Below are 14,683 nucleotides of genomic sequence, written 5' to 3' on the forward strand. Positions count from 1 at the left end.
CTCCCTCAGAGGTGGTCTGCTAGGCAGTTTAGAATGCACTGACGTCAGGTGTAGAGGTCTCAGGTGCGCTCTCGCCCATGGCACCACTTCCAAGGTGGCCGTCATCGATCCCAACAGCTGGACAATGTCCCAAGCTCGCGGGCGGGGCATCCTCAGGAGCAGATGGACCTGATTCTGAAGCTTGCACCGCCTTTGCTCGGGAAGAAACACATAGCCCGAGGCTGTGTCGAACCTCGCCCCCAAATATTCTAGAGATTGCGAGGGGGGTAACTTTTGGCCATATTGACAATCCAGCCCAGAGATTGAAGGACTGAAACCACTCTGGCTGTAGCTAGATGACTCTCTTTTTCTGAGTCTGCTCTGATGAGCCAGTCGTCTAGGTACGGGTGAACCTGGATACCCTCTCGCCTGAGAAAGGCAGCTACCACCACCATTACCTTGGAGAAGGTTTGAGGAGCTGTGGCGAGGCCAAAAGGCAAGGCCCGAAACTGGAAATGTTTTCCCAACACCGCAAACCGCAGAAACTTCTGGTGCGGGGGCCAAATTGGTATGTGCAAGTAAGCTTCTTTCAGGTCCAGAGACGTGACAAACTCTCCTGGCTGTACCACCGCAATGACGGAGCGCAGGGTTTCCATGTGAAAATGCCGCACTCTTAAGGACTTGTTTAGCTCTTTTAAGCCCAGGATCGGGCGAAAAGACCCGCCTTTTCGTGGCACCACAAAGTAAATGGAGTAGCGGCCTAGACCTTGTTCGGCGGGAGGCACCGGTCACAGCCCCTAGCTGGCACAGACTGTGCAAAGTCTCCTCTACCGCCGCCAGTTTGGCAGCAGAACCACATCAAGACTCCACAAACACGTCTCTCACCGAGGCATCGAATTCTATTCGGTATCCGTCTCTGATCAGGTCCAAGACCCACTGATCTGCGGAGATTTTGGCCCACTCCTCGAAAAAAAGGGAAAGTCTTCCTCCGATGACAGGAAACGAGGAGGGGGCCGGAGCACCATCATTGAGAGGGTCGCCCCTGCACTCCAGGCCTTGAACAGGCAGCTGCGAAACGTTTGTCCGAGCGAAAGGAGTTTCTCTGCTGAAAGCGGGCACGCGAAGTGAACCCAGCAGCACGCCCCGGGCAGTACCTTCTAGCTTCACAGAAGCGAGGTCTGTAAGAGGAGCGGACCGCCTGACCCTTAGAGGAAGGCTTCAACCTATCTTCAGGCAAGCGCTGAGGTTTGGAATCCCCCAGGCCTTTAAAAATGTTTTCCAGCTCCTCACCAAACAGGAGAAGGCCTTGAAAGGGCAACTTCACCAACCTTTGCTTAGAGGCCATGTCCGCCGCCCAATGTCGTAGCCAAAGAGTGCGGCGAGCCACCACTGCTACAGCCATTTGTTTAGCCAAAGCTCTGACCATATCATAAAGGGCGTCAGCCAAAAAGGACAAGGCCGACTCCATCCGCGGAGCCACTTCAGATAAGGTCTCCACTCCCATCACCGGGCTGTTCCACTGCCTGCTGTAACCAAGCCAGGCTCTAGCAGCATAACAACTGCATGCAGACGCCCAAACAGTGAGACCTGCCAAATCAAAGAACCGCTTCAGAGCTGAATCACACCTGCGGTCTTGAATATCCTTAAGGGCAACACCTCCTTCAACAGGAAGGGTAGTTCTCTTTGTCACAGCAGTGACCAGGGCATCCACTTTAGGCATTGCAAAGCAAGCCGAATGTTCCCCACTCAGAGGGTATAATTGCCCCACAGCCCTGGCAACCTTCAAAGGTCCCTCGGGGTCAGCCTATTGAGCCGAAATAAGCTCTTGGATGGAGTCATGCAAAGGAAAGGCTCGAGCAGGCTTTCTGGTACTAGACATCCTTGGATTAACAGCGGAGGCTGTGCCACTCACAGGATCTTCAATCGAGAGGGCTTGTAAGGCATCTGAAATAAGCGCTGGCAGCTCCTCGCGGTGGAAAATCCTCACCGCAGACGGATCATCAAGCTCCTGTGGCAATTCTGCACCAGACTCTGGCTCCTCAGCCCAAGAAGTTCTGCCAGACCCCTCAGAATCCTCACAGCCCGACCATGGGTGGGGGGGAAGGGGGGTGCACCACACTCAGAAGGGGAATTAGCTCTTCTGCGTTTATCAGGAGGATAAGAAACAGGCAAAGCCAACTCCAAAAGGCCAGGATCCACCGGGGGGGGGGGGGGGGGCAGGCAGAGGGTCTGAAGATCCCTGTGGAAGAGCTCTTTTAAGCATGTACGCCCTATGCAGCATTAAAACAAAATCAGGGGAGAAAACCGCTCCCTGACCCTGTCCAGGGCTATCAGCTCTATTATTAGCCTCACTCAGAGGACCCCCCCCCCCCCCGGATTCAGGGCTCTCCGTCGCAACGGAGGCCGCATCATGTGGAAAATCCAAAATGGCGTCCGCTGCCAGCTCAGAGCGCAAAAGATCGCCGCTCGCCATGCTCGGGCCGGCTCTACCGTCTGTACAGCACGAATTACAGAGCCCCGCTGCTGATTTGCACTTGCCACATTTAGAACAGCGCTTTACAGTCTCCGCAGCCATCGCCAAAAACGGCGGTAAAATTCAAAAATGGCGGTTCGCGCCAAAAACGTCCCGATCGCGGGCCCACCCCGGAGGAGTCAGAAAACACTCTTACCTCACTAGACCGAGTATCACAACTCCAGTCCTGCAGAAGAATCTCAAGAAAAAAAAACCTCTTTTCCAAGATCGCTGCGCTAAAGCGCGACGCGACTTTAATTATTTATTTATTTATTTTAACGCTGTGAGGAAAGCAGAGGCAAAAGAGGTAAATAAAAACACTCCGGAGGCTCAGATAAGTGGGAAAGGCGAACCAATGTGCCTGCATCCACTGAGTGGGAAAGGACAGGGAAAAGCAAGCTAATATGTCCACATTCACGGGGGCATGGGTAAGGCAGGGAAAGGGCTGACCTATGTGCCTTCAAAGTGAAGCTGCTATAGCCTCTAACACCCCGGCTAACAACTGGCAAGCCAGGAGCCACCCCCAGGCAGATTTCTGATAGAGCTCGAAGAAGCTGCAGCCACCCTGCTTGGGGAGATAGAGAATACTGAAGAGGCAGTGGAGCTAGCTGGCCATGAGGCACTGTGAAAAGTTGAGTGCTCTCTATCTCCCCTGCTGGTTGATGGGCACAACCCATATGTAATGGCTTCATCTGCTTGATGACAAGGAAGCTCTATTTATACTTTTATAAATCCTGGACCAGGTGACGCAGGTCGGCGGCACCCACTTGTGAGAATCTGTAAGCCTGCTTGTCCTCGGAGAAAGTTGTGAACTTACGCTTTTACATATTTTCTGTGTCTTTGAAATTCTGAGAGAAAAACATATACATGGAGATCAAAGCACAACTGGGTGGAAAGGATGGCTTGGCCTATCACTTCTAGCCAGGACCAATTATTCTTACGTGAATTCATGGAAATCATGAACCTGTATAAGGAAGCAGCCTTGGGCTCATGATCCTGCAACTTATAAATGAACTAGCTTTTACTACTTAAGGATACCCTGAATCATGACTAAACATATGCAGCATAACTGCTTTTACTTCTCTATTGAACCTTTAAAACTAACCAAGACATTGTATGTTTAAATTACTAATTACCTGGTGTGTAAGACAACTGGAAAAACCTGGATTCACTTTGCATTTCTTGAGGAGTACCTTGCAAGCTGTTCTCAAACATATACTCATATCTAAAGTTGGAGATCTGCTGCCCTCCTATGGTTAATGTTTAGACTACAGAATAAGGGAGACGGGTTATTTAAATTTAAAAAAGGGGTGCATTAGAAAATGTATCTTTGAAAAGCTACTATTATTTCACAATTCAAGCAATTAACATGTGCAATGCTGCAAAGTTCTTCAGTTTTACAATTAAAGATAAGGAGCTTCATACCATTTCTGTTTTGACAGCAAGAAGTTGGAGATAAACTGGTAAAATCATGCTGCCTATATTCTGGGAAAAATTAGCAAGAGTATTTTGCACAGGTGTTTTCTTTCTGTGCATTTTCTCCTAAATTACTACACACCTAGCCATATCCACATAAGCTAAAAAAAATTTTGTGAAAAAGTTCAGTTGACCACAACCCACTGGAATGTTCTAAGAGACACGAGAAAAAGAATCCAACTCTAGCCACTTTGGATATATTGACACCGAAGCCACCTCAGTATGAATTAGGTACAGAGCTTCTTAGAAAACCCCCCAAAGTGGACTACCTTTTTTTTTGGGGGGGGGGGGGGGGGGGAGGGGGATAGGGCTCCCAAATTTGTATAAAATAATATTTTTAAAAAATTCAATTAACATACTGATAAGTGGAGAATTCAAACTATGAAAGTTTGTTTGCTCAATGCATAGCTTTAAACCAAAAGCCCAGTCAATACAGTAGTGGTGATTGCATTGAATCTAAAAGACATACCCCTTAAACCACCCCCCCCCCCCCCCGCAGCACTAATACCAACACAGCCCATTCACTTTGAGTCAGCGTGGCTTAATAAACATGGGGGGGAGGGGCAGTTAAGTAAATCAGGAGACAATCAGCTACACAAGGAACATGAACTCAATATGCAGTTTTCACCTCTCTTTGGGAAATTCCTCTAGATACTGCTCAACCCGGTCATACAGAGAACGAAGGCCTTCGATATCCAGCATGTCAAGCAGCTGAGCCTGAAGGATCTTGTAAAGGATGCAGCCCTTTGGTAGTCCAGAACCCTCCGTTTTATGATTACCTGTGGGGCAAAAATAGTTATACACCTTTGTTTTTAAAAGTAAAACCAGGTTCAATTCCCACTACAGCTCCTTTTAACTCTGGGCAAATCACTTAACCTTCCATTGCCCCAGGTACAAAATAAGTGCCTGTATGTAATATGTAAACTGCTTTGATTGCATCCACAGAAAGGTGGTATATCAAATCCCATCCCCCCTGCCCACCATTCTCTCTCTATATAAAACGCACCTCCAACGTTCGAATGAAGCCTCTGTTAGCCAAAAGTGAAGGGGGTGAGATCGCATTGTGTCTGCCCCGCCCACGCGTCAAACGTGATGACGTCGAGGGCGGAGCAATGACACTCATCCAATCGCAACGCTCGGCAGCGAAGCGTCAGGGAAGGAGGCGGCGCTCTCAACGTCTAGCCTTCCCTTCGCTGTGTTCCGCCTTCTTCTGACGTCAAGGATGACGTCAAAAGAAGGCGGAACACAGCGAAGGGAAACCTAGACGTCGGGAGCACCGCCTCCTTCCCTGACGCTTCGCTGCCGGAACCACGGAGGTACATTTAAAAACAAGAAAAAAAAATAAAAACCATGTTGGGGGGAGCGAAGAGGGTGGTCACAAAAGAAAAACAATGGGAGCGGGAGGGCAGGGGAGAAACGACACCATGGATGCGAAGGGGGGGGGGGGAAGAAGAGGGCGGCCCAGGCTGGGACATGGGAGAGAGAGGAGCATGGATGCAAGAGGGGGTCATGGAAGGGAGACAGGGGACTTGCTGGAAAAGGATGAATGGAGGCGGCAGGGGACAGAGGAGCATGGATGGGCATGGATTGGGAGGGCAGGGCTCAGGGAGAGAAGGCAATTGCTGGAAAGGGATGAATGGAGGGGGCAGGGGACAGAGGAGCATGGATGGGCATGGATTGGGAGGGCAGGACTCAGGGAGAGAGGAAAATTGCTGGATAGGGATGAATAGAGGGGACAGATGGGCATAGATGGATATGGATTGCAGGGCAGGCCTCAGGGAGACAGGGCAATTGCTGGATAGGGAAAAATGGAGGGGCCAGGTGACAGATGAGCATGGATGGGCATGGATTGGAAGGGCAGGACTCAGGGAGACGGGAATTGCTGAATAGGGATGAATGGAGGGGACAGATGGCCATGGATGGATATGGATTGCAGGGCAGGCCTCAGGCAGAGAGGGGAAATGCTGGATAGGGAAAAATGGAGGGGCCAGGTGACAGATGAGCATGGATTGGAAGGGCAGGACTCAGGGAGAGGGGAATTGCTGGATAGGGATGAATGGAGGGCACAGATGGGCATGGATGCATATGGATTGCAGGGCAGGCCTCAGGCAGAGAGGAGAATTGCTGGATAGGGATGAATGGAGGGGCCAGGTGAAAGAGGAGCATGGATTGGAAGGGCAGGACTCAGGGAGAGGGGAATTGCTGGATAGGGATGAATGGAGGGGACAGATGGCCATGGATAGATATGGATTGCAGGGCAGGCCTCAGGCAGAGAGGGGAAATGCTGGATAGGGAAAAATGGAGGGGCCAGGTGACAAAGGAGCATGGATTGGAAGGGCAGGACTCATGGAGAGGGGAATTGCTGGATAGGGATGAATGGAAGGGACAGATGGCCATGGATGCATATGGATTGCAGGCCAGGCCTCAGGCAGAGAGGGGAAATGCTGGATAGGGAAAAATGGAGGGGCCAGGTGACAAAGGAGCATGGATGGGCATGGATTGGAAGGGCAGGACTCAGGGAGAGGGGAATTGCTGGATAGGGATGAATGGAGGGGACAGATGGCCATGGATGCATATCGATTGCAGGGCAGGCCTCAGGGAGACAGCGGAATTGCTGGATAGGGATGAATGGAGGGGCCAGGTGACAGAGGAGCATGGATTGGACTCACACTTTCACTCTGACTCTCAAACACTCACTCTCACATACACTCTCCCAAACACACACACTCCGAGGAAAACCTTGCTAGCGCCCGTTTCATTTGTGTCAGAAACGGGCCTTTTTTACTAGTCTTTTATATTAGAAAATCTAGTGGCATGTAAAAAGAGAATTTGCTTTCATGCGTACAGCATCAAAGCACAAAAAGGAAGTGCTTCATCTAAACACAGATGTAAGGTAGGAATTCATGTACTTAGAAATCCTACAATGACAAATGAAAAAATACACCTCAAGGACTAGATTCTATAAATGGTGCTGAAAAATTTAAGCGCCAAGCGCTATTCTATATAAAAAAAAAAAAAATCCACATCCTTTATAGAACAGTTAGGTGCTGGTCGGGTCAATTTTATAACAAGGCATGTAAATTCTGGGAACGTTCCCTTGAAATTACACGCTATAGGAGTTCTGTGCACAGCGTTATAGAATACAATGGGCACGTAACTCCCAATTAATGAAAATTAACAGCAATAATTGGTTTTTCAGCAGCCAATTATTGGGGCTGAATGGCTTATTAATCAAGTAAGTTGCACACGCAAATCCGCTATACGCGCCGATTTGCGTGTGCAACTTTAGTCACCATATATAGACTTCAGGGGCAAACGCTAACTTATTTTAGATATCCTCTTTCTAATTTCCTCAATGTGCCAATGTGTTTTCTTTCTTGATTGCTACAATAGCTTCAGCAACCACTAACACTGCAGCTTCCACTGCTCAGCATTCAAGGCATTATTACATTATGGAATGGGAACAACTTTAACATCAGTATTTTCCAACATGATCAAATGCAAGTTATGGTTTTCCTATGAAATCATTTCCGTTAACAAGCAAGGCATTTTCTTAGTCTAAAAAGAGAAATTTTCCAGGCCCAGTCCATAAAGCATATTATTATTATTAGCCTTTCTGCATCTATACAGTGCCCTAAATCAGAAGGCTTTACAACAAATTCTATATAGATTCCTAAAGAACTTGCAATGGGAGATTTGAACCATAACTAGTTAAATGCCTCCTAATAAGGATTACATCAAAATTATTTAGCTCCTTTGCTCATTTATTATTTTCTCTAAGTTCTTTAGGTCACGTTGTTTCAAAACCTTACACTAAATGGATAATGCCCAACAGTTTTCAACTATAACTCACGATTGTTAAAAAGATATAAAAATCTGAAAGAAAGAGTTCCAAAGTAAAATCAAATGTTCAAACGGACAGAAGGGCCTGGAATACAAACAACAGGAACCTGAGGGGAGATATGATAGAAGTGTATAAAATAATGAGTGGAATGGATCGGGTGGATGTGAAGCGACTGTTCACGCTATCCAAAAATACTAGGACTAGAGGGCATGAGTTGAAGCTACAGTGTGGTAAATTTAAAACGAATCGGAGAAAATTTTTCTTCACCCAACGTGTAATTAGACTCTGGAATTCGTTGCCGGAGAACGTGGTACGGGCGGTTAGCTTGACGGAGTTTAAAAAGGGGTTAGATAGATTCCTAAAGGACAAGTCCATAGACCGCTATTAAATGGACTTGGAAAAATTCCGCATTTTTAGGTATAACTTGTCTGGAATGTTTTTACGTTTGGGGAGCGTGCCAGGTGCCCTTGACCTGGATTGGCCACTGTCGGTGACAGGATGCTGGGCTAGATGGACCTTTGGTCTTTCCCAGTATGGCACTACTTATGTACTTATGTACTTATGAGTTGTGGATCACTTGGCATGCCCACAATGCATCTTGTGTAAGGCTGCCCAACACTTAGCTATCTGAAGACCAAATTAACTTCATATTTCTTCATTTTACAAATGAACCAAAATTGCAGGCATCGGAATCCACCACACACATGTATGTTACATTTTACACTTAGCAATTCCCAGAAGTCGTTTACCTAGATAAATGGGTTATCTGAAAACGGCCCACTCTCGCTGCAGATGAAGGTACATGCATTGAGGAGCAACACATGTACTTTATCCACACTTGAGTCTGCATGTCTGGAAGCAGGATTCAAATACAAGCTTTGGTAACAGACATAAAACAAAAGAAAATAAGATACCACCTTTTATTTAATCGGACTAAATACATTTTTTAACAAAAAAAAGCGAACAAATTTTGACAAATATCATCAGAATATATAAGTGAAACGTAAAAGCATTTAAAAGTCTCACAGGAAGAGATGGGGGAACTGGGCAAAAACAGGGTGACAAAGTAAAATAATTTATGGTTTAAATGTGACAGGAAACTCAGATTGCTGATTATTTTACTTTGATTTTGGTTAAGCAATTATATTGTTTGGCTTTACTTGTTAGAACATTCGCTGTACTTGTTCCTGTTGTGTTGTAAAATGCTTTAAAACTTAATTGTATTAAGTGGTATATTAAGTAATTAAATCAAGTCCAAGTCCTGTCTAGTGGGTTCAAAATAGTTCATCATTTCGGCTTCAAAAGTCTTATGTTTCAAGATTGTCTTTTAGTATTTCTCACCAAAAAGTCATTAAAGCAGCATTCTGGTTTTGTAAAGTGCCTTCCCACAGAAATGACATCCTGGTTGGCATTGTATATTTTAACATGATGTCTGTATTGGTTGACTTAAATTTAGCCGGATGCTAAAGACGATGCAGCAAAATTTGATGCAGCAACAAGTCTTCCCACAACTACCTGCCAATAACAATCGCATACATAAACGCCAGATCAGCAGTTAACAAAACAGAAATCATCTGACTGGATAGAGGAGGAAAACCTAGGAGCCCTATTCATTACAGAAACCTGGATCCGACTCAAAGATAAACCCATCCTAAATGAAATTTGTCCCCCAGGATACAACATCCTACACACAAGACATAAGAAAAAAAAAAGGAGGCGGAATGGCAGTGATCTACAACCCCTTTCTTAAAACCGAACTGATCTCCAAATTCAACTCTCCCGAACTCAAAATCCTATCCTGCACAATACAAGACAACACACTCAAAGATCAATTATGCTGCACCCTCTTCTACAGAACCCCTGAAAAATGGTCAGAATCCCATCAAGATCTCACCGACTTCATCTCCAACACATGCATATCCCACTCAAACCTACTGCTACTCGAAAATCTAAACATACACCTAGATGACACAAACCACCTAAGAATGTCTTAACTTTCTTCAACAATGAAACTTCCAATACCCATCCCCCCCGACCAATCCACAACAAAGGCCACACTTGACCTAATAGCCTATAAATTCACAGAAACACACCACATAATGTACAATGACGTAAAATGGGATGAAACACCATGTTCCGACCACTTCAAACTCCTCGCAACCCTCAACTGGAAAGAATCCTTCCCCAAAACCACAACACAACCGTATACCGTGGCAAAATCAACAATATAACTTTCTGGAACACCATTTATTCCGAGTCCTGGTCACCTCCCAACTACTATTACTAACATCCTGGAAGGACAGATACCCGATGTCAGGATTGCTGGATTAGTATGAAACCAATACTTAGATTAATATTAAACCAGCTTCTGACTTCTGAAAACTCTTCCCCTCCCTCAGGAATCACTAAGGCCCAGATGCACTAAACGTTTTTCATCGTTAAATGAGCCCTTAACGAAGAATTTCCGATCCTTTCCATGCACTAAAGCCTATTTTTCGACGGTAGTAGCAGCTAACGAAAACTGAATGCAGATGAGCAATTAGTGTGAAAACCCCATTGAAACGACATGCACTAACCTTTTCCGATTGCCTTTACGCAGGAAAAAGGCAGGAAAACTAACGAGAGGTCTGGACCTCTCGTTAGGACAGCTCTGTGCCAGGAAAAAGTGTTAAGTGAAAAAATAAACAAACTTTGAGCCAATCCCAGCGCATTAGCAGAGCTAAAAGCGCTGTGATTGGTCCAAAGGACCTCAGAAAACACATAAAAAAATAAAACTAAAAAAAGGATCGGGAGGGGGCAAGGGCGCTCATCAGGAGCGTCCTGTACGGACGGCCTTGCCCCCCCCCCCGCTGCTCCCCACTTTCCGCCGCTCCCCCCACCCCGAAAAAGCAAACTTCTAGAAGCCCCTGCCCCCCTCCCTTCCTCACTACTCTCAGCTCCGCCTCCCGACATCCTCCGTCTGTGCCCCGCCCCCTTTTGGGGTCGTCGCCGCCATTCCCCTCCTCCATCGGGCCCCCCTCCCTCTTACCGGGCCCGTGCAGCGCCTCTCTCCTCTGTCCGAAGGCGCTGCACGGGCAAGAAGAAAGCAGAATCAGCTGATGCCTAGTTTCAATGGCGCGTCTTTCTCCTGCTGCGCCCGCCCCTGTCTGACGTCAGTAACCTACGTAGGTTACTGACGTCAGACAGGGGCGGGCCCAGGAGGAGAAAGACGCGCCATTGAAACTAGGCATCAGCTGATTCTGCTTTCTTCTTGCCCGTGCAGCGCCTTCGGACAGAGGAGAGAGGCGCTGCACGGGCCCGGTAAGAGGGAGGGGGGCCCGATGGAGGAGGGGAATGGCGGCGACGACCCCAAAAGGGGGCGGGGCACAGACGGAGGATGTCGGGAGGCGGAGCTGAGAGTAGTGAGGAAGGGAGGGGGGCAGGGGCTTCTAGAAGTTTGCTTTTTCGGGGTGGGGGGAGCGGCGGAAAGTGGGGAGCAGCGGGGGGGGGCAAGGCCGTCCGTACAGGACGCTCCTGATGAGCGCCCTTGCCCCCTCCCGATCCTTTTTTTAGTTTTATTTTGATTTGGGAGCCACGTGTTTCTGTTTTCTTTTTTTTTCTTACGTTTCTGGCATGCGCAGAGCAGCCAGCATAACGCTTGGCTGCTTTGCGCATGCTTTACGAGCCGATTACCGACGGGGATTGGTGCATCGTTCTTTCCAATACCGCACCAAACTTTTTGGGGCTGTGTTTTTGGAGCATGCTTCGTTATTTTAAATTCGGTAAAGGTTTTAACGTTTCTGATTTTTTTACGTTTGCTTGATGCATCTACCCCTCAGGACGGCAAAATGAACCAAATGGTGCTCAGCCTGCTAGCCCTATGTTGTCTTAATTACTCCTGATTAACATACCTTTTGTCCTCCCTGGGCATCTGGGAGCAGGGCTCTCTGTGAGAACAAAGGAAGCCAGACAAAGAGGCTCCCATAACTTGGGACTTCAAAGAGGAGAACCTGTGAAAATGCTCACCTTTGCTGACTTCAGAAAGTAATCTGGAGTTTTGTAAAGGAAATAACTGGGAAGGAGAGAAGTTTTTTTTTTATCTCTCTCTGCTCCTGTTCCCTTCTCTGTTCTTATTAGGTATAAAGCAGGAGCACACGGCTCTGCTCAGGGCACTTCTCTCTCTTTCTTTCCCTCTGCCCACCACCATCTTGAGCCAGTTTTTCTCTCTTTCCCTCTCTCTGCACAGGACTCTGCTGGGGGCTTTTATTTCTTCTTCTTCCTCTGCACACCTCCATCTTTAGCTGGCTTAGCTGTTCTTTCTCTAAACACACACCCAGAGACAGCCTTGTACCATTTACCTGTAACTAAGTGCTGTGAGTCTATATATATGTACATACATCCAAACCCATGTGGATTGTGTATTCTTTGGGAACCCACTGCCTCTGTGAACTGGACCCGACTGCCTCTGTGAACTGGACTCGGGACCATCCCTAGACAACGATTGCTGACAGCCAACCGTACTCAACAACATAGCAACCCTGAAAACGAAGAAAATGTTCAGAACCAAGGTGAATCCATGATATAACCACGAACTTAAAGAACTCAAAAGAGAATGCAGAAAACTAGAGGCTATGGAAAATGCACAAAAAAGAGTAGAAAACAAAGCAAACTGGAAACTGAAATACAGACAATATAAAGCAAGACTTAGACCAGACTACAAAACACACACATAAAAAACACTCTACAGCAAAATCAACTCACTTCTAACCACAGACCACCAGTCACCCGAATCAGAAAACTCTCCAGGAGCACAAGAACTCGCTAACTACTTTGAGGATAAAACAACATCAATGAGAGCCTCCTTCCAGAAAGATGACCCTGACTTGGAACCGTACTTAAATGAACTCACCAGAAGTGAAGAACCATTCATCACAGACAGATCTTGGTCATCCTTCTCACCCCCACAAACGACACTAATTCAGCAAATACTTCTCAAAGCAACTAAATCCCACTGCTCACTCAACATCTGCCCCCGATTCCTTCTAAAAGAACCTCCCACACAATTCCTAGAAAGCATCACAGCCTACCTAGCTGATCTACTAACTGCAGGCAACTTCCTCAAAGAGAAAGGTAACATCATCCTAACACCTATCATGCAAAAGTGATGTCAAAAACTACAGGCCAGGAGCCTCCATACCCTTCATTGCCAAACTCTTAGAAAGCATTGTCAACAAGCAACTCACAGACTACCTGCACAACTTCTCAATACTCTACAACTCTCAATCAGGATTTAGATCTCGTCACAGCACACAAACGACTAACAGCACTCATCGCCAACTTCAGAAGAGAAATCAGTCAAGGCAGAAACATACTACTACTACAATTTGACACGTTCTCGGCCTTCGACATGGTCAACCACCATATCCTAATACGAATATAAGACAAGATCGGCATAAGCGGAGCAGTACTCCAATGGTTCAAGAAATTCCTGACCGGAAGAACATAAGTCAAAATTAAAAAATTAACTATCCTCCATATAGAAAGCACAATCTGCAGTCCCACAAGGACCCTTAATTTCCCTAATACTCTTCAATATCATGATGACCCTTCTAGCCAAGACACTTGATAATCAAGGCCTCAACTCATTCATCTACGCCGATGATGTGACTATCTACATCACATTTGAAAACGACATTAAAGAGATCTCAGAGACCATCAAAACAAGCCTCAGCACACTAGAAAACTTGACCACCGCCTTCAAGCTCAAACTCAACAGAAACAAGACCCAATTCCTGGTAACAGCACCACAAAAACAAACCACCACACCCAACAAACATCAATGGGACATCTTATCCCCACTCAGATAACTTAAAAATTACTGGGAGTAATCATCGATCAAAAACTGTCCCTCGAACCCTGGGTCACAAAGGTGGCCACGAACTCATTCCACATGATGTAGAAGGTAAGGAAAATCAGAAACTACTTCCCTACAAAAGTATTTCGACTCATTGTGCAATCCACTATTCCCACGTACCTAGACTACCGCAACACACTCTACTCGGGGTGTAAAGAGCAAGTCACAAAGAGACTCCAAACAGTTCAAAATATAGCAGCCACACAAATCTTAAGAAAACCAAAATACGAAAGAGCCACCCCTCTTCTACAAGCATTACAACTGGCTCCCAATCAAAGCCCGCATAACCTTCAAGCTCTGTACCATGGTTTAGCTCATAATTCACGGCTAAGCGCCTGCGTAACTCTTACACATGATCACCCTACCCCTTAAGACTTCATTAAGAGGCGAGGAACTATCTGAAACTTCACTACCCCTGCTGTTGCAGGCTCATCTACAAGTCTGTTCACTCTGCGAACTACCCCTACCTAAGCACCAAGACATGGAACACCCTACCAAAAATCACTAAAGTCCTTAACTCCCCACACCACCTTTAGGAAATACCTCAAGGTGTACCTGTTCAAGAAGTTCCTACCCACAGACAACAAAAGTGTATCAACTTCACCCAACTGATATGAGCCAACCACCATACGGACATAAGTATCAATGCCCCTCCTCCCACTAAACAGGTACAACACATCTAAATACTCAACTCCACCCCACTACATCCCAAACTACCTAATTCCCACAACCACTTAGACCCAAATGAACAGGAACTTTCCCTCTATCACCTGCTCCCCATCCCATTCCACTTAGATCCATCTGAACATGTATTTTCCCTCAATCACCTGTTCCCCATCACACTTTCTGCACCTACCTCTTATTGTAAAGGTACTCCCTTTTTAACTCCATCTCAAATATTACCTTTTATCTATCATTCATCTCAATTGCAACTCTTATCCCATGTTCATCTTAAGTAGTTTTGTCATCACTACTTGTA

The 14,683-nt window shown here is 46.4% G+C and overlaps 1 protein-coding gene across 2 annotated transcripts in view; it reads right to left on the reverse strand.

The window, feature by feature from the left end:
* IPPK (inositol-pentakisphosphate 2-kinase) overlaps nt 1–14,683 on the reverse strand; it is a 121,867-nt gene that overhangs the window by 17,839 nt on the left and 89,345 nt on the right. For both annotated transcript variants that reach the window (XM_030207118.1, XM_030207116.1), the window contains exon 11: nt 4,596–4,746. In XM_030207118.1, the coding sequence (XP_030062978.1) occupies nt 4,596–4,746 (151 nt within the window). The remainder of the gene's footprint in view (nt 1–4,595; nt 4,747–14,683) is intronic.

This window comes from Microcaecilia unicolor, chromosome 6, assembly GCF_901765095.1.
Source record: "Microcaecilia unicolor chromosome 6, aMicUni1.1, whole genome shotgun sequence".
NCBI classification, from domain to species: Eukaryota; Metazoa; Chordata; class Amphibia; order Gymnophiona; family Siphonopidae; genus Microcaecilia; species Microcaecilia unicolor.